The 20,270-nt window shown below is 46.8% G+C and overlaps 2 protein-coding genes and 1 long non-coding RNA gene across 6 annotated transcripts in view; 1 reads left to right on the forward strand and 2 right to left on the reverse strand.

The window, feature by feature from the left end:
- Window positions 1-3,751, reverse strand: part of LOC135818835 (uncharacterized) — a 191,941-nt gene extending 188,190 nt beyond the window's left edge. Inside the window, exons 1-4 of the long non-coding RNA XR_010553778.1 lie at window positions 3,692-3,751; window positions 3,326-3,383; window positions 2,958-3,015; window positions 2,590-2,647 (exon numbers count right to left, since the gene is read on the reverse strand). This is a non-coding gene — a long non-coding RNA (uncharacterized LOC135818835). The remainder of the gene's footprint in view (window positions 1-2,589; window positions 2,648-2,957; window positions 3,016-3,325; window positions 3,384-3,691) is intronic.
- Window positions 3,752-9,578: 5,827 nt separating this feature from the next.
- On the forward strand, window positions 9,579-16,169 carry LOC135819370 (esterase LipQ-like). Its single transcript, XM_065332566.1, has 4 exons — window positions 9,579-9,975; window positions 12,747-12,917; window positions 14,192-14,385; window positions 15,125-16,169. Exons 2-4 carry the CDS (start codon window positions 12,798-12,800, stop codon window positions 15,780-15,782), a joined length of 972 nt encoding a protein of 323 aa, XP_065188638.1. The 5' UTR covers window positions 9,579-9,975; window positions 12,747-12,797; the 3' UTR covers window positions 15,783-16,169.
- Window positions 16,115-20,270, reverse strand: part of LOC135819367 (uncharacterized) — a 23,850-nt gene continuing 19,694 nt past the window's right edge. For all 4 annotated transcript variants that reach the window (XM_065332562.1, XM_065332561.1, XM_065332560.1 and 1 more), the window contains 3 exons: window positions 19,542-19,585; window positions 18,607-18,719; window positions 16,115-18,100 (listed from right to left, as the gene is read on the reverse strand). In XM_065332562.1, the coding sequence (XP_065188634.1) occupies window positions 17,834-18,100; window positions 18,607-18,719; window positions 19,542-19,585 (424 nt within the window). In that variant the 3' untranslated portion in view covers window positions 16,115-17,833. The remainder of the gene's footprint in view (window positions 18,101-18,606; window positions 18,720-19,541; window positions 19,586-20,270) is intronic.

Below are 20,270 nucleotides of genomic sequence, written 5' to 3' on the forward strand. Positions count from 1 at the left end.
AAAAAGCGACAATTTCTTACCTTTTTGCCCGTTCGAAGCTCAAGAACTGACCATTGCCACCCTGATCTTGTTGTTAAGCTGGACATAGGGAAGTGCACCAAGAAAAATTCCACATTTCAATAAACACTTCGCCCAGGGCTGCTCAAAGCTGAAATAAAACTATCTCGAAGTTTTGGGCCTTTTTGCCCGTGATTCTTCACTTTGCAGAAAAACTATTCACAGCAGTGCCAAATTTTCGGTATCAATGAATGCGGGTGCCAGCGGCCTACAAGCAAACCAAAAATCAAATCAATGCGACCACTCACATCACAGCTGGCTCATGTTATAGAAAGGTACGTTGAAAGTGACACGTGGGCACAAATGGGCAAAAAGCGACAATTTATCACCTTTCTGCCCGTTCGAAGCTCAAGAACTGACCATTGCCACCCTGATCTTGTTGCTTAGCTGGACATAGGGAAGTGCACCAAGAAAAATTCCACATTTCAATAAACACTTCGCCCAGGGATGCTCAAAGCTGATATCAAACTATCTCGAAGTTTTGGGCCTTTTTGCCCGTGATTCTTCACTTTGCGACTAAACTATTCACAGCAGTGCCAAATTTACTGCATCAATGAATGCGGGTGCCAGCGACCTAGAAGCAAACCAGAAATCAAATCAATGCGACCACTCACATCACAGCTGGGTCATGTTATAGAGAGCTACGTTGAAAGTGACACGTGGGCACAAATGGGAGAAAAAGCGACAATTTCTTACCTTTCTGCCCGTTCCAAGCTCAAGAACTGACCATCGCCACCCTGATTTGTTGTTAAGCTGGACATAGGGAAGTGCACCAAGAAAAAATTCCACATTTCAATAAACACTTCGCCCAGGGCTGCTCAAAGCTGATAGCAAACTATCTCAAAGTTTTGGGCCTTTTTCCCCGTGACTCTTCACTTTGCGACTAAACTATTCACAGCAGTGCCAATTTTTCAGCATTACTGAATGCGGGTGCCAGCGGCCTACAACCAAACCAAAAATCAAATCAATGCGACCACTCTAATCACAGCTGGGTCATGTTATAGAGAGGTACGTTGAAAGTGACACTTGGGCAAAAATGGAAGAAAAAGCGACAATTTCTTACTTTTCTGCCCGTTCGAAACTCAAGAACTGACCATGGCCACCCTGATCTTGTTGTTTAGCTGGACATAGGGAAGTGAATCAAGAAATAATTCCACATTTCAATAAACAACTCGCCCAGGGCTGCTCAAAGCTGATATCAAACTATCTCGAAGTTTTGGGCCTTTTTGCCCGTGATTCTTCACTTTGTGACTAAACTATTCACAGTAGTGCCAATTTTTCGGCATTACTGAATGCGGGTGCCAGCGGCCTACAAGCAAACCAAAAATCAAATCAATGCGACCACTCACATCACAGCTGGGTCATGTTATAGAGAGGTACGTTGAAAGTGACACGTGGGCACAAATGGGAGAAAAAGCGACAATTTCTCACCTTCCTGCCCGTTCGAAGCTCAAGAACTGACCATGGCCACCCTGATCTTGTTATTTAGCTGGATATAGGGAAGTGCACCAAGAAATAATTCCACATTTCAATAAACACTTCGCCCAGGGCTGCTCAAAGCTGAAATAAAACTATCTCGATGTTTTGGGCCTTTTTGCCCGTGATTCTTCACTTTGCGAATAAACCATTCACAGCAGTGCCAAATTTTCGGCATCACTGAATGCGGGTGCCAGCGGCCTACAAGCAAACCAAAAATCAAATCAATGCGACCACTCACATCACAGCTGGGTCATGTTATAGAAAGGTACGTTGAAAGTGACATGTGGGCACAAATGGGCAAAAAGCGACAATTTCTCACCCTTCTCCCCGTTCGAAGCTCAAGAACTGACCATCGCCACCCTGATTTTGTTGTTAAGCTGCACATTGGTAAGTGCACCAAGAAAAAATTCCACATTTCAATAAACACTTCGCCCAGGGCTGCTCAAAGCTGATATCAAACTATCTCGAAGTTTTGGGCCTTTTTGCCCGTGATCCTTCACTTTGCGACTAAACTATTCACAGCAGTGCCAATTTTTCGGCATTACTGAATGCGGGTGCCAGCGGCCTACTAGCAAACCAAAAATCAAATCAATGCGACCACTCACATCACAGCTGGGTCATGTTATAGAGAGGTACGTTGAAAGTGACACGTGGGCACAAATGGGAGAAAAAGCGACAATTTCTTACCTTTTTGCCCGTTCGAAGCTCAAGAACTGACCATTGCCACCCTGATCTTGTTGTTAAGCTGGACATAGGGAAGTGCACCAAGAAAAATTCCACATTTCAATAAACACTTCGCCCAGGGCTGCTCAAAGCTGAAATAAAACTATCTCGAAGTTTTGGGCCTTTTTGCCCGTGATTCTTCACTTTGCAGAAAAACTATTCACAGCAGTGCCAAATTTTCGGTATCAATGAATGCGGGTGCCAGCGGCCTACAAGCAAACCAAAAATCAAATCAATGCGACCACTCACATCACAGCTGGCTCATGTTATAGAAAGGTACGTTGAAAGTGACACGTGGGCACAAATGGGCAAAAACCGACAATTTCTCACCTTTCTGCCCGTTCGAAGCTCAAGAACTGACCATCGCCACCCTGATATTGTTGTTTAGCTGGACATAGGGAAGTGCACCAAGAAACAATTCCACATTTCAATAAACACTTCGCCCAGGGCTGCTCAAAGCTGATATCAAACTATCTCGAAGTTTTGGGCCTTTTTGCCCGTGATTCTTCACTTTGCGACTAAACTATTCACAGTAGTGCCAATTTTTCGGCATTACTGAATGCGGGTGCCAGCGGCTTACAAGCAAACCAAAAATAAAATCAATGCGACCACTCACATCACAGCTGGGTCATGTTATAGAGAGCTACGTTGAAAGTGACACGTGGGCACAAATGGGAGAAAAAGCGACAATTTCTTACCTTTCTGCCCGTTCAAAGCTCAAGAACTGACCATCGCCACCCTGATCTTGTTGTTTAGCTGGACATCGGGAAGTGCACCAAGAAAAAATTCCACATTTCAATAAACACTTCGCCCAGGGCTGCTCAAAGCTGATATCAAACTATCTCGAAGTTTTGGGCCTTTTTGCCCGTGATTATTCACTTTGCGACTAAACTATTCACAGCAGGGCCAATTTTTCGTCGTCACTGAATGCGGGTACCAGCGGCCTACAAGCTAACCAAAAATCAAATCAATGCGACCACTCACATCACAGCTGGGTCATGTTATAGAGAGGTACGTTGAAAGAGACACGTGGGCACAAATGGGAGAAAAAGCGACAATTTCTCACCTTTCTGCCCGTTCGAAGCTCAAGAACTGACCATCGCCACCCTGATCTTGTTGTTTAGCTGGACATAGGGAAGTGCACCAAGAAAAATTCCACATTTCAATAAACACTTCGCCCAGGGCTGCTCAAAGCTGAAATAAAACTATCTCGAAGTTTTGGGCCTTTTTGCCCGTGATTCTTCACTTTGCGAATAAACTATTCACAGCAGTGCCAAATTTTCGGCATTACTGAATGCGGGTGCCAGCGGCCTACAAGCAAACCAAAAATCAAATCAATGCGACCACTCACATCACAGCTGGGTCATGTTATAGAGAGGTACGTTGAAATTGACACGTGGGCAAAAATGGGCAAAAAGCGACAACTTCTCACCTTTCTGCCCGTTCGAAGCTCAAGAACTGACCATCGCCAGCCTGATCTTGTTGTTTGGCTGGACATAGGGAAGTGAATCAAGAAAAATTCCATATTTCAATAAACAGCTCATCCAGGGCTTCTCAAAGCTGAAATAAAACTTTCTCGAAGTTTTGGGCCTTTTTGCCTGTGATTCTTCACTTTGCGACTAAACTATTCACAGCAGTACCAAATTTTCGGCATTACTGAATGCGGGTGCCAGCGGCCTACAAGCAAACCAAAAATCAAATCAATGCGACCACTCACATCACAGCTGGGTCATGTTATAGAGAGGTACGTTGAAAGTGACACGTGGGCACAAATGGGAGAAAAGGCGACAATTTCTCACCTTTCTGCCCGTTCGAAGCTCAAGACCTGACCATGGTCACCCTGATCGTGTTGTTTAGCTGGACAGAGGGAAGTGCACCAAGAAAAAATTCCACATTTCAATAAACAACTCGCCCAGGGCTGCTCAAAGCTGATATCAAACTATCTCGAAGTTTTGGGCCTTTTTGCCCGTGATTCATCACTTTGCGACTAAACTATTCACAGCAGTGCCAAATTTTCAGCGTCACTGAATGCGGGTGCCAGCGGCCTACAAGCAAACCAAAAATCAAATCAATGCGACCACTCACATCACAGCTGGGTCATGTTATAGAGAGGTACGTTGAAAGTGACACGTGGGCACAAATGGGCAAAAAGCGACAATTTCTCACCTTTCTGCCCGTTCGAAGCTCAAGAACTGACCATGGTCACCCTGATCGTGTTGCTTAGCTGGACAGAGGGAAGTGCACCAACAAAAAATTCCACATTTCAATAAATACTTCGCCCAGGGCTGCTCAAAGCTGATGTCAAACTATCTCGAAGTTTTGGGCCTTTTTGCCCGGGATTCTTCACTTTGCGAATAAACTATTCACAGCAGTGCCAAATTTCTGTAGTCACTGAATGCAGGTGCAAGCGGCCTACAAGCAAACCAAAAATCAAATCAATGCGACCACTCACATCGCAGCTGGGTCATGTTATAGAGAGGTACGTTGAAAGTGACACGTGGGCACAAATGGGCAAAAAACGACAATTTCTCACCGTTCTGCCCGTTCGAAGCTCAAGAACTGACCATCGCCACCCTGATCTTGTTGTTTAGCTGGACATAGGGAAGTGCACCAAGAAAAAATTCCACATTTCAATAAACAACTCGCCCAGGGCTGCTCAAAGCTGATATCAAACTATCTCGAAATTTTGGGCCTTTTTGCCCGTGATTCTTCACTTTGTGACTAAACTATTCACAGCAGTGCCAATTTTTCGGCATCACTGAATGCGGGTGCCAGCGGCCTACAAGCAAACCAAAAATCAAATCAATGCGACCACTCACATCACAGCTGGGTCATGTTATACTTAGAAAGGTACGTTGAAAGTGACACGTGGGCACAAATGGGCAAAAAGCGACAATTTCTCACCTTTCTGCCCGTTCGAAGCTCAAGAACTGACCATCGCCACCCTCATCTTGTTGTTTAGCTGGACATAGGGAAGTGCACCAAGAAAAATTCCACATTTCAATAAACACTTCGCCCAGGGCTGCTCAAAGCTGAAATAAAACTATCTCGAAGTTTTGGGCCTTTTTGCCCGTGATTCTTCACTTTGCGACTAACATTTTCGCAGCAGTGCCAAATTTTTGGATTCAGTGAATGCGGGTGCTAGGGGCCTACAAGCAAACCAAAAATCAAATCAATGCAATCACTCCTATTACAGCTGGGTCATGTTATAGAGAGGTACGTTGAAAGTGACACGTGGGCACAAATGGTCAAAAGCAACAATTTCTCACCTTGCAGCCCGTTCGAAGCTCAAGAACTGACCATGACCACTCTGATCTTGTTGTATTGCTGGACCTAGGGAAGTGCACAAAGAACGAAATGGCGCTTTCAGTGACATTTTGCATACAAATCCCCATCTGGTAGGGCGCAGTCACCCAGTTTCAGTGGAAGTACGCGAGTTCGATTGGGAATATAGGGGGAAGATAGTATCTCAGCTTCCTCGGACCAAGACCATTCGACTCGGCACCAGGAAGACTAAAACTGGTGAAAATTTGAATTTCGGCTTAACTTCCTCTTTAACGATGGCATTGAATCTTCCAGCTGTGGAGCTAGAAACATTTTATCCCTTCTGTGGATGGCAGTGCTCGTTAATCTGCTGGAGGAGGTATTTAGCTCTTTACGAGGATATGCCACCGGAGGGATGGGTAGAGGCAGGTGCTGAGCAGAGAGGAAGCTAAGATCAATGCCGAGTTAGATGCTGTTAGTTTTATCTGGCAGTAAGAACGCCTAGTGATGTATGCATCGGCCGCAAAAATCCTTCAAAGGTTTCATAATACTGATATTTTGGCCGTCTCTTTTCCAAATCTTGCCAAACGTACTATATGCAGTTTTGCCACCAGGCTTTGTGCTTGTTGGCCGCTGGCACTCACATTCAGTGACCCCAATAATTTAGCAATGCTGTGACAAGTGTAGAGAGTTGATTTTGGTCCGAAAAGGCTGCGGTGCAGCATTCCTCCTCTATTCACAATCGAACATGGTTGAACAAGCGGTCACGTGCTCCTGCGTACACCAGTCACCAGGTCACCGTGCCTGCAGGGTACAACTTACAGCTTGTTTGACCTTTTTTGGGTGCTGTCCTGTCACTCGAGTTGAACTCGAGTCGAACCTTGGTGTGAAAGTTGTTGCCTGCTGGAACGGTGACCAGATGACTTGGCACGCAGGAGCACGTGATCGCTTGTTCAACCATGTTTGATTGGGAATAAAGGAGGAACGCTGCATCGCAGCTTTCTCGGACCAAAACCAGTCGACTCAGCGTCCAAAAGACTACAATAATCACGGTCATCCGTGCTTTTATAAGAACGAAATGGCGCTTTTAGTGACATTTTGCATACAAATCCCCATCTTGTAGGGCGCAGTCACCCAGTTTCGGTGGAAGTGCGCGAGTTCGATTGGGAATATAGGATGAAGGGAGCGTCTCAGCTTCCTCGGACCAAGACCATTCGACTCAGCACCCTGAAGACTGGAAGACTGGTGAAAATTTGATTTTAGGCTTAGCTTCCCCTTTAACTTTTCCTTTTGAAGAATACGACATACAGGTTTATTCTTCAAACTTTGGTTGCAATCATGCTGCTGCAATTCTCACAGCATTTGTTCCAAACTGTAGCACAAAATCCAGGATTTTTGCTATGTTTCGTGCAAAATTTGCAGGACAATTACAAAGAAATTGTCATTGTATCTACCTGAATATGAATGCAATACACCTGAAACTTCACCAGAAGTTGAAGAAAGGGTCATGGTTCAACACTCCAGCAAAATCTCAATTTCGCCAAAATAGCACCTAAGGTTGGTTTTTGCAGAGCACTGGTCACATGTACTATAGTACTGTGTGAGTTATAACTCACTAACGTCGAGCATAGTCACAATACAACGCCTGACATCTTGCCCTTCAGGATACGGTTCGTCACTCTTCGTCACTCTTCATTGGCGTTATCGGTATGGGTGTGGTAAGTGCAAACTACCAGATTGAATCTGATTCACTTAGTTCATAGAACCATAATTCCCTCTTGCAAGTATATCCATCGTCCTAGCTGCTCGATGAGCCTGCATGTCCCTGCGTCGCGCGCTAGGGGCTAGCTAGCGTGCCATTTCAACACCCGCATTGGACTTGGCGATGTCGGCAGCATTGTGGTTCACAACCGAGGCTGTCATAAAACTCTAAACTGCTTTCAATGTGTTTACTCGGCTTCTAAAGGGAACGTTTTATTCCAAAAGTGTTTTAGTGAATGCAGCAAAGGGGATTCGCTCTCCATGAAGATTACCATCCTCGATTCAGACATCATGACTGCATCAGATCAACTGCTAGCTTTTTGCCGGTCATTTGTCGAACATCAAAATGTCAGCGAACAGAGCAGCTGCTTCCGAAGCGCGCGCGAAGCTCGAGTCGAACTTTTGCCTGCGTTCGATGGCTTTAGCGGGCTTTCGATGGCTTTCACGGGCTTCCGCGACTCCTGTCACCAATGGTTACATGCAGGTGTGCGTCATCCCGGCGCAGGAAGAGTACCGGTATCTACTTACTCAGTGCCACAGTGCCAGTGGTCACGTGTTGCCACCAGGGAGTAGTACAATATTGTACTACTCCCTGGTTGCCACTGTTGGGCCATTCTGTGACTGTGGCTAGTGTGGGCCGCTGGATGGAAGGACGGCCGTGGATGGCGAGAAAAAAAAAGAGCCGTTGCTCACGCCCAGGGAGTCGGGCTTTTACGACTCCCTGCTCACGCCCAAGCTCAGTCTGTTTCTGCCGTACCCAAGCGATGCTATGCTGGACCATCGCCATCGGTTTTGTTACGTGCATCGAAAAGTACCGTAACAGTTATGTTCTGCTGTTACCATGGTTACCTTGGTTGCACTTGCAGATCCAGCGACCTAGGCTGTGGTAGGGTCAGTCTCCCGAAACGGGTTGGCAGCGAGTTTGTTTGTTTGTTTGTATACTTTAGGCCACCCTTTCTTTTTTCGTTGTTTAACGTCCACGCCCGCGTACCTTTTTGCCTCCGACCGGAAAAAAAAACAAGAAAGTAGTAGTACCAATAATATGCGAAGTTGTAAATACATGATTGTGTAGTTTCACAGTGTGCCGATCATGACCTTAAACTTATAACCTTGCCTCCCTACCCCCCCCCCCCCCGGGCATGCCTTTGTCTTGTGTTCTTTTTCTTTTTTTGTTGGCTTTTAAATATCGTACGGTGTGTGTCCTAGTAAAAATCCAGATGTAATGAATTCATGACATGCTAACTCCATGCTATGTACATGTACCTATTTTGTTGGATTCATCAGACATGTGCTCCAATGTACCATCAAAGAGTGTTGTTCTATGCCTGCAAGTGCCGTTAGACCCAGAAATATTGTATATATCACATGCTTTACTGGTCAAAATGTTTGATTGGGGTTTCCAGTTTTTGGAATGGGCTTTTGTTTTTTTTCCGCCCTCCCGCGTACCTTTTCGCGAAAAAAAGGACGTTAAACAATGAATTAACAAAGGGTGGCCTTATTTGAATTCGCAAATCCAAACGAGCACAAATGCTCAATCACAAGGCAGCGAATATGTTATTATGTTACAGGGAAGGAGGGTTGGGGAGAAAAAAGAGAGAATGGTAGATATCTCAATGAAGAGCGAAGCGTTATCAAACTGCAAGTAAGCCAGCGAACGATACGTCGATAGTTCTGTAACCCGCCTAATACACTAAGTACTTTTTTTTCAGGCGTGCAATTGACTGTCATTAAAACAGAAACAGAAAAATAATAAGGCACCCATTTTGTTAGTCCAGGGGATGGCCCACGCCTGGTAAGTACTAAAGAGAATAAAATAGAGAACTTCTGCCGCTACCATGTACAATCATGTATGTACATGTACATGACGTCTTGATGGCAGTGGGCGCTGGTATAACGTATACCAGTGCCCACTGCCATCGAGACTGACAACACGTCAAGAGTACAAAAAGTCGGAGTCCCACTGAGTAGATCTACTGCTGTCAGTGATAGAGAGTAGAGTGTATATTACGGTATTATTATAATTAATTTTATAAAGAAGAAAGGAAAAGGACAAAATTTTACGAGTTATGACAAACTGTCCACCAACGTAACCAGATCTTATAGCCAGCAAGTGCGACAAAATGGCACGACACTGACAAGGGGTACTGAGACATTCGGCGACCTGACACCATGGACACCTAGCTCCAACACGTACTTCTCCAAGGCGCAAACCAACAACCTTCCAACTAACTTTACTTTTTTAATTTTATAAAGTATTTTATTATTTTTGTATGTAGATCTACATGTCATTGTAGACTGTAGACAATGTAGTGTAGTAGTGTAGACAGTGTAGTTCACAGTGGTTCACTGTTCAGTGAAGAATGCTTGCAGTGTCTCGGAGTAGCGTTTAGAAATGTGCTTTGTATAATCATGACAATATCTACATGATTGTACTCATGAGTCATGTATTGTGACACAGTTTTGTGAAAGCGAGTAAGACTCTACTAGTCTGGTACTACAGTCAGTGTACTAGTAAACCATCGTCATCGCCGAATCAATACTAGTAGTAGTACTGTAATAAAGGCGAGACAGGGTAAGGGTTTTTCGGCGGTTGTGTAGCAACTGGCAAGTCTTCACCAGTTTACCACTCACTCAAGAGAGCTCATCTACCACCTCGCTACACGTGCAGAATCAGACTTCACAAAATCGTTGGTAAGAAATCAATAATTAAAATGTCCTACTGAACAACATTACCATACCCATTGCAATATTGGCATTGGAAACGTACAATTATGTGAATGATTCAATGGTTATGCTGATTGCACTGCTGAGTGCACTGCACTGTCGGGCAGTGCGTGGTGATCGCTGGGTGCTGCTAAATACTAGTACATGGCTGTACATGTGTGTGTGTGTTGGTTGACAGCATGTAACAAGGTGGCCCGGAGACCAACGTGTTCGGAAACAGTAACCTTACTATTAAGTACTAGTACCTTCTTGTTTTATTCAAAGCCCCATATTTAAGTGAATATTAGCAAGAAAGTACTGAAGTACAAGAGAAGAGCTCGAGAGAAAAGGGAAACCAAGGAGGAGTCCAGGTGGAAAAGTAAAAGTAAAAGATAAGAACATTGAAAGGATCGGTCACACAATACGGCTAATTCCCATCGTGGATAGGATATTTATTCAATTGACAGCCCTACGCAAGAAGTAGGTCGTTATTATTAACAATGAAAAATAATATTTACCAAGCATGCCTGCAACAGTGACCTTACTACAACCATCCACGGCTGGTAGAGCCCTGGTCTTGACCGGACCCGCATCTGAACCGTATGAGTGTTAGACACGGTTCTGACCCTCTTTATTCCAGGGAATTGTCTTAGTTAATCATGGATGCAAGGCCGTCACAGCTTTGACGGACAGAATTCGTGCGCATTTCACCTCGCTGACCTACAACAAGAATCCGGAGATCGCTAACTTTATTTGACGTTAAAATATCGGGTCTTACGGTACTACCGTAAAGTACCGTTGATCCGCCCCCACGCCATGTCGCTTCCCAGCTGGGTTTTCGGCAGGGGGCGGGAATTAGATCAAGGCTGTCAAGTGCAGTACGATGTACAACAACGTAGAGGATCAGACTCAATGTGCTGGATTGTCCACATTTTGATCCTGGATTGGCAAGTATTGTGTACAGCAGTGCATGCGTCGGTTCAACATCGTATTTCGTTGTATACGCCAAAGTCGCTTCACAGGTAGAAAATCAACAGGGGGCGGGAATTAGAGAGGGGGCGGATCAACGGTACTTTACGGTACTAGTCCTACACTAAAGGCTACCACCGTACACACCGTACACATGGTACAGGCGATAATTTTTTTTACTACAAAAGCACTGGCCAGCAACATAAGAGGGGAGGTAGACAAAATTGGACAAGCAAACATTGACAACACAGAGGAGCCTGGCATGCGTGCCGATGAGGTAGGTCACCCTCCCCCGACTTAGTGGTCTCGGGTTCATCAGTTGGTCTACGCATCAGGAAGGGGACATGGACAGAGAAAGGGAGAATGAGCATGAGGAGCTTTCCAGGAGAGGAAGAGTGAGAGAGAGAGAGAGAGAGAGAGAGAGAGAGAGAGAGAGAGAGAGAGAGAGAGAGAGAGAGAGAGAGAGAGAGAGAGAAAATGATAATAATAGAGACAACCGGATATACCGTATATTCTCTATTATAAGCACAGGTCTCCATTACTAGCACAGTCTCTAATACTAGCACACTGTGAGCACCTTTCGAAACATTATAAGCACAGTCTCTATTATTAGCCCGGTCTTGGTGGAAATCAATGCTGCATGCATGATATCCAGCATGTATTTCTTCTTGCTCTCTATGGATGTATTGGTTGAAAAAATATAAGCACGGTCTCCAATATAAGCGCGGTCTCCAATATAAGCACGGGGTAGAGGGGTGTTGAAAATATATAAGCACGGCGCTTATAATAGAGAATATACGGTAGTAGTACAGTAGTCACCAGTCACTCACTTCATGGAGCCAGATACGCCTGGTCATAAGAACAGCCAGAGTTTTTACACAACATTCTGCGCAGGTCTTCCATTCTGTTTCGTTATGATTGTAGCCAATCTGGTGTTACCGTAAAAGCCCGTAAATATGTACCTGCCCGAAAGAAATACCCCCTTCATTCTTTTGGCTCTGTCTGTTTACCATATTCACTTCATAATACATGTGATAATGTATCATTTTGATCAGTGTATCACGCTGCACATAGTGCACCCATGCTACTCTAGCACGACTCATATGCCCAGGTCCTCAGACCTGTCAAGTGTCGTGCATGCACCATGTACATCTAGACTTCCTGCGTTAATGTGTAGATCTACCATGCATGGTGCACCATGCAATGCGTACATTTAATACTAGCAGGGTGCAACGCGGTCGCGCTGAGCGAGTGGTCGCCTTATCCGAGCTCTTTTGAATGTGAATGCGTCCGTGACAAGGAAAAGTGGTCGCCATGGTCGAGTGGTCGCCATTACTGGTTTTACTGTACACGCCGACGTTGCTTCACAGGCAGAAATTCCACAGGGGTGGAAATTAGAGTGGGGCTGATCAACGGTACTTTACGGTACATGTATACTGAAGCACGGGGTTTGGCATCTCAGACCACAGCTGTGTGCAGCGTTACTGCGTATCATGCCACTGCAGGATATGACAAGAACCATAGCAGTAGGCTTCGTACAACAAATAACATATCACACTCTTGAGTCGTGGAGAGCGATTCTCTTTTTACATCGTTTGCCACGCTCTCGTGCGAATACGTGTGCGGACAATCGTACTGGACGGCAATATACAGCTGCATAGCGCTCACCGCTCTCCAAAAATGCATTACCAACACGTTATCATTACTTATAAGCAATAGTCTCCTGTTGGGGGTGTTCGAATGAATACTTTGTGTTCTGTTCTGCATGTGGTCATGGTCTATTTACGCAGGCTGGTGCATTTTGTCAACTGAACACAGACGGTCACACCTCAACCAACTGTATGATGATTTGGACAACAATGCTTGTCTTCACCACCATTCTAGGCGTTCTGATTTCGTCCAGCGCAGTCGTCGCCAAGCAAACAATAAACTACAAATATGTGAACGGCCAACCCCTACAGGTACTGTGCGGCTCCACAGTGTCATAACAATGACACACTGACACAGTAACACACTGACACAGTAACACACAGTGACAGTCGTGTGTATGTGTGTGGACAATGGGTGCGCCGGTGACATGTCGACAACACAATCAGCTCAGTACATGTACAATGCTTAAAACACCGTGATTCTATTCTAGCAGATACAGCTTACAATAGCACAATGCTGCCTTGGCTTATCAGGGCCGGCGGAACCGGTCAGGCTGGTCCGGCCATGGCCGGACCACTTTCCCAGCTGGATGGTCCATGTGATTCGTGCAAAACCGGTGTAAAAATCCAGAGGTACATGACTCGACTGTACTGCTGACGTGTGATGTGCTTCGAAGTAGCTCAGGACTCCGTGACCGGCACTGTATAGCTGATATGGATACAAAAAGTTGTGTTTGTGTTCTTTTACTATAATTTTCTGCATTTTCTGGAGCCTTAGAGATGCCCAAATTCGCTCTATTTCACGTAAATTTTAAATATTTCTCCCGGACCACTCCCGAACTCCTTCCTCCGGCCCTGCTTATGACCGGGCTCCACTGCGGCTCCACTGCAGCTCCGCGGCATTTGGCTGCATGCAGCGGAGCAGTGCGGTGGTTTCACAGTGCCACTCACCAACCATTCGTGGTACCGCGGTCGTGCTCGACTTCTTGACTTTCTCAACTTTCAACTGACATTTTACCTGTCGGCGTGCACCAAATCCAAAAAACCCTCGTGTTCTGGCCTGCGCAACGAATTAAAATTTGAATTTTAAAATTCTCGCGTGTAAAACAATGCAACGTACGGCAAATAGGCCGAGCCGCGACCGCGGTGAGCAGTTTTTGATCAAGCCGCGACCTCGCTGCACGAGCTCGAGATGCAGTCACTATGGTAATGATGACGTTTCGTCCCACAGATGACGAGCAGCGGAGCCGCAGTGGAACCCGGCCCTTAGGGGCACAGGGCAGATACAGTTTACAATAGGTCATTGCTGCCTTAGAGGCATAGTTGTGTCATAAACTTTACTCTACAGGTAGATAAAACTAACTTGTCCTGGGTTTGCCCTAGCTTTACCCCGACTTTGCCCGGGTTTCGATGCTGGGTATGGAATACATCAAAAGAGATCTGTACGTGTCGAATAAAGAAAGCATTCATGGGGATCCTTCCTCAAAAGCTGTGTCCTTCCACTTCTTCTCCGTGCATGCGTGTGTATGTGTGTGTATGTGTGCACGCGCGCGGGCGTGTACGTGAACGGCATTTCGCGTGCACAGATTGATGTGTTTGACTATTCCGGTGCAGGAGGCAAGGGGGTGCACACACCGGCACCGGCTATCATCTACATCCACGGTGGAGGCTGGGAGCTATTCAGCAAGAACGATGTGCCGGACTACGTCAACAGCACAGCACAAGCAGGCAACCTTGTTCTGGTCAGCGTACAGTACAGGCTGACAGCTGAAGCACACAAGTAAGTGTTGCCAGTAGCATGACATACAGTTGTGTGCTCGGTGAAATCCAGCCCAACGTGACAACCCTGATGACCCATGTGAGGTGGTGCGAATGCAGCTGAACGTACGCGGGTACGAATAGAGTGATGTAATCGGAACTGGTCCAGGGCGCCAGTTTTGCACGTAGGGTCGGATTTCAGTGAGCACAGCTGCACAACTGCACTGTAGGTCACAAAGTGAAAATGTGCTTGTCCGCTTCACAACAAGAAACACCAAACTTGGGTGATCGTTTGGGTGGCAATCCTGGGTTGATCAGAGTTAGCATGACGCAGACTGTCTTCTTACTTTACTTGTCTTTGGTGGTGTACATCCTGACAGGGGATGCAAAACACACTGCCATAGTACGATCATGTACACTCATCACTTGCTCTACTGCAGCCAATGCAACAACCGCACATGTACTACAGCTATCTAGCCATCCCCATGACAACACCCTTCGCCCCCGTGACAACTGTAGCAAAAAGACCAACGGGTGTGTGTGTGATCCCGGTAGCCTAATCGGCAGGGCACTGTTCCGGAAAGACAGGGGTGCTGGGTTCGAATCCCGCTCGTGGATCCTTCTTTTGCAAAACAATACCCTTCGTCCCCGTGACAACACCCTATGTAGTCTGTGCGTAGTGTATTCATAGGAGTCACACTGGTTCTTTTGTACATGGTACTATGTGTGCATACATGTGCATGCGTGTCTTCTATTCCTAGATGGGGCGGTGTGGACGCCATCACCTGGCCAGCTCAAGGGGAGGATTGCCTGGATGCAGTACAGTATGTGCATGAGCATGCCACAGCGCTCGGCATAGACCGAGACAGGATGGCATGCTGGGGTGGCTCAGCTGGCGGACATTTGTGTGCTTACACAGCACTGAAAGGCTCAGACAGTTCAAGCAGCAGCAACACTACAACACTCCGGGCAGCAGCAGTTTACTATCCACCGACAAACATCCTAGAACTGTACAATGACATTGATCCCAAAGTTGGAATCGATAGGCCGGTGTTGAAGGCGGACTCGTTCGAGTCTCTACTGCTTGGCTCAGCCAAGTCTGAGATCAGCCTTGGGGATATCATACAGAATAGGAACAGCAGTCAATCACCTTGGCCAAGCATGTTACATCTGGCACAGTCAGTTGACCCAGAGATGTACATCAGCGCGAGATCGCCACAGATGTTGATAGCACACGGTACACGGGACCACACGGTACCCTTCAAGCAGGGCCTGCGCTTAGCCACAGCACTATCAAACGCCAACCGGACTAACATCTTCCTGACGGCGGACGGTTGTGATCATGCCGCTCTGCCAAGAAGCTGCTGGCAGAAGACTATAGGCGACACTGCAAACTGGCTGTACAAAGTACTGAAGTGATGGATGGTATCGCACCACACAGCACACAGCGCAGAGGACGGTCCAGACAAAACACATCAAGTCAACTGACATGTCACCATCAGGCACTAGAAGCAGAGAAACTATCCATACCACTGGAGCATGGTTAACATGATCTCTTCTTCTCTATTTCTACATCTGCACATAGGCACTAGCTCAAGCAACACATGCATTGCACTCTAGTATTGGCTTTATAGCTATCAACACATACACACATATGCCCCCCCCCCCCCCCCACACACACACACGCGCACGTGCGCACACAAACATACACATGCACGCGTGCGTACGCGCACAAGAGTACACTATGGGTATCAGCGGGTTTATATATTATATGTTTCATTTTAAAACTCTTTCATAGGGCTTATACTAATTCTAATTCATAAAACTGGCAGAAATGCCCAAAATAGTTAGCGATGCTAACAATGGCTTGATGAAGATTACCCTATTGATTATGTTCATGGTCACAAGACACTAGAATAGATACTATCTGTATAGAAATGCCAGAATACGATCCTGGAATAATTGAAAGCAGTCATGAGTGCGTCAAATATGAGCAGCTATTGTCCGTAGAAATGAACCAGCACTTCTTGGGTAGAATAACCTGTGAAAGCCATACAGACTGTATCAGCAATCAAGGAAAGCCGATACAGACTGTATCAGCAATCAAGGAAAGCCGATACAGACTGTATCAGCAATCAAGGAAAGCCATACAGACTGTATCAGACTGTATCAGCAATCAAGCCAGATAACAAAACATACTTCATAACCCTGACAGATCTGCTGCCTATTCTAATAGTAATTCCTTGCAGGCTGGCAGCCAGAGTCAGGAATGCACTAAGGCTGGCAGCCAGAGTCAGGCAATGCACTAAGGCTGGCAGCCAGGGTCAGCAATGCACTAAGGCTGGCAGCCAGAGTCAGGCAATGCACTAAGGCTGGCAGCCAGAGTCAGGAATGCACTAAGGCTGCCAGCCAGGGTCAGCAATGCACTAAGGCTGGCAGCCAGAGTCAGGCAATGCACTAAGGCTGCCAGCCAGGGTCAGGCAATTGCCAATGCACTAAGGCTGGCAGCCAGAGTCAGGCAATGCACTAAGGCTGCCAGCCAGGGTCAGGCAATTGCCAATGCACTAAGGCTGCAGTCTAGTAGGACAGTGACAGTGTGCACAGTCGACAGTGCACAGTACACATAGGCTATGATGAGCATATAGCACATAGCACTCAGTAAATCATCCAACTGCTTCACTACCCAGTGGACTCTGCACCACACCAAGTATGACGCCATGACCATAGCATCCAGTGCAAGTGTGCAAGTGTGACGACTGTACACACGCACACCATGATACCAATTGAGTCCACAGTACTGGTATGTAGGATGGGTGTGTGAGCATGGTGGCTCGCCTCACAGTACTACATGGTATGGTAGTCTTTATTTTACTTCGTCAAGCCAACAGGCAGTGCTGCCTTCTCACCAGCCAAAGGCTGTCTCTCAGAATAATGAACTACAAGTCATTGTGCTATGTACATTGTAGGATGGTGTGTAAGCATGGATGGTCTATGCCACCCGGGGTATGTAGGATGGTGTGTAAGCATGGGTGGTCTATGCCACCCGGGGTATGTAGGATGGTGTGTAAGCATGGGTGGTCTATGCCACCCGGGGTATGTAGGATGGTGTGTAAGCATGGGTGGCCTATGCCACCCATGACAAGTCTAGCAGCTACATGACGTATTCAGTAAGACGTTCACTGGGACATTTGCTATCGGTTTTATGTACCTACACAACCTAAAGTTAGCAGTCCAGCATCGTGTATGAGTCCTGCATACCATGTACCATGTATACGCCCGTCACAAGGCAAGCGGCAGCGCACAAGATCCGAACGAAACAGATCAAGATTAGCAACAGATAGCTGCCTAATCCACTCAACCGGCGAAGTCATGTGAATCCGACCCGTCATGTATGTATGCACACTCACTAACAGTACTTGCTACCACTATGCCACTATACCACTATACCACTATGCCAGGCTGCTGAAGTACTATGCTGCTGTAGCGGCAGCGGCAGCAGCAGCATAGTAGTAGCAGTGTGGTGTATTGCCATGACTGGGTACATGGTGTGCAGCAGGATCACTAGCATGACCCTGACCATGACTATCAGCATGACTATGAGCAGACAACGGTGGTGGCTGACTAATGCGTCTCACCAGTGCATTGAAGCTGACTGACATGCGCTTGCCAGATCCACGGTGAGGGTCAACGTAGTGCTCCAACCAGCTGGGGAAGATAACAAACGTACCCGCAGTAGCCTGATGCACACATGTATACACAAACACATGCACACACGCATGTACACACACACACACACACACTCATGCACACACAAACACACAGAGGCAATGGTACAGATGAGCAAGTACATCCATGAACAAAATAATGCAGAAGAATACGGGCCAGTATCAAATGAACATACTGTGGGAGGTTATGACTCCGTAGAAAACAAATGTCTACCTTACGAGAGTACATGTAGCTTGTTTTCATTGCAACAGGTATTGAGAGGGCCCGGAGTGGCAGGTGTGTTACTCAAGTGTATTCAACGTAGTCCAGTCACCACACCAGCTAATGGCCGTCATACGTACTACGCATAGTCAAAATAGGCAAATTGGCGACTATGAGGTTGCCAGTGGTATATAGTCACCACACCACAGATGTGCTATTGCACATAGTCACCACACCACAGATGTACTCTGGTACATAGTCACCACATCACAGATGTGCAAGCTACGCCCCAGAGTGGTACTACGCGTAGACTTACATTACGACTGTGCACACTCTGGTCATCATCAGCTCCTGCTGTTGCCCGGGGGTCGATGAAGTGTAGCTGTGATGTGGCATCTCCACCATTGCTGACATAGTACACACCAGACACTGCGGCCAGACACAAACAATCAAACAGGACGAGAGAAACAACAGCAACCGCAACACAGACACAGGCGCGCACACCAGCACCAGCACCACCACCAGCACCACCAGCAGCAGCAGAAAGTAGCAGCAACAGCCGCGACAGCAACAAAAGCAGCAGCAGCAACTTCTTAGTAGAGCCACAAGGCAGAAGCAGTGTTTTTTAGCTCATAGACGTTTCGTATGTTGATGAGCATAAGACTGAAGCTCTCAGTTAATATGGCTGTGATGTTCAGGAGTGCAACGGATGGTGCAACTAATGACAGGAACGCAACAGATGCTATTTGTACAAGCCCATGGAAGGACTGGTAGGAATACAACGGCAAGTATCCAAGAGTCACATAGACTGATAGTGACCCAACCAAGGAGCTGTGAAAGTAAGCTCTCAAGGAGCATGGAGTAAAAAAGTTTTAAAACATTGTTTTTCCCCTGAAGATCATATTCAAAGGAGAGTTCAGAATAACACTGGGAAGTCATGCTCTGGTGGAAAACTGTTTTACATGGGCTCAAGATACAAAGCGAGCAAACAGCTGCCAGTTTCTTTTCTGTCCCAGCAACCCAACTACCCAAGATATGTATAATATACAAGTACAAGAGCGAAAGGCAGTGCGATGATGATTGCCAGTTTGTCTTGTTGTGTTTCGGCTGTGATAGCAAGCAATGCAGTGCTCTTTGCGTGAACTTCAACAAAAGCCAGCACCCACCACAATATTTCAGATAGAGAGCGTTGGACAAGCAGCCCTGATAACAGTGCATGACTAGTGTAACAGTGTACAATGCAATTGTTACCTGTAGAAGCTGGATGAGTATGCGGGGCATTGCTATCACCCAGTCTGCACAATACAACAGTAAAGCGCACTCACACACACACACACACACACACACACACACACACACACACACACACACACACACACACGCGCACACACACACACACACACACACACACACACACACACGCGCACACACACACACACACACACACACACACACACATACAAATCAAAAAATCTAACAATCTACCATACACTACAACAGCAGCAATACTCTAATACACTGCAAGACACTTGCCAGGCTTTTGACCAGCATGCACCCGCAACCACCACACAGCCTCGACCGCCACAGCAAATACAGACACCAACGCCACTACTGCTAGAGTAGCGGTTACAAGCGCCACCGGTGCTTCAAATGCTACCACGGCTGCTGCAACCGCTACCGTCGCTGCTGCTGCAGCTGCCACCACCATTGCTCATGTAGCCTCGAACAGCGCTGCTGCTGCAGCTGCCACCACCACCGCTGCTGCATCTGCTGCAAACCCCAACACCACCGCTGCTGCCGCTACAGCAGCAGCCATGTAGCAGCAGCAGCCACATAGCAGCAGCAGCCACGTACCCGCAGCCACGTTGCAGTAGCAGCCACGTAACAGCAGCCACGTAGCAGCAGCCACGTAGCAGCAGCAGCAACGTAGCAGCAGCAGCCACGTAACAGCAGCCACGTAGCAGCAGCAGCCACCACCAT

The sequence above is a fragment of the Sycon ciliatum genome, chromosome 6 (genome assembly GCF_964019385.1).
Source record: "Sycon ciliatum chromosome 6, ocSycCili1.1, whole genome shotgun sequence".
Lineage (NCBI taxonomy): Eukaryota > Metazoa > Porifera > Calcarea > Leucosolenida > Sycettidae > Sycon > Sycon ciliatum.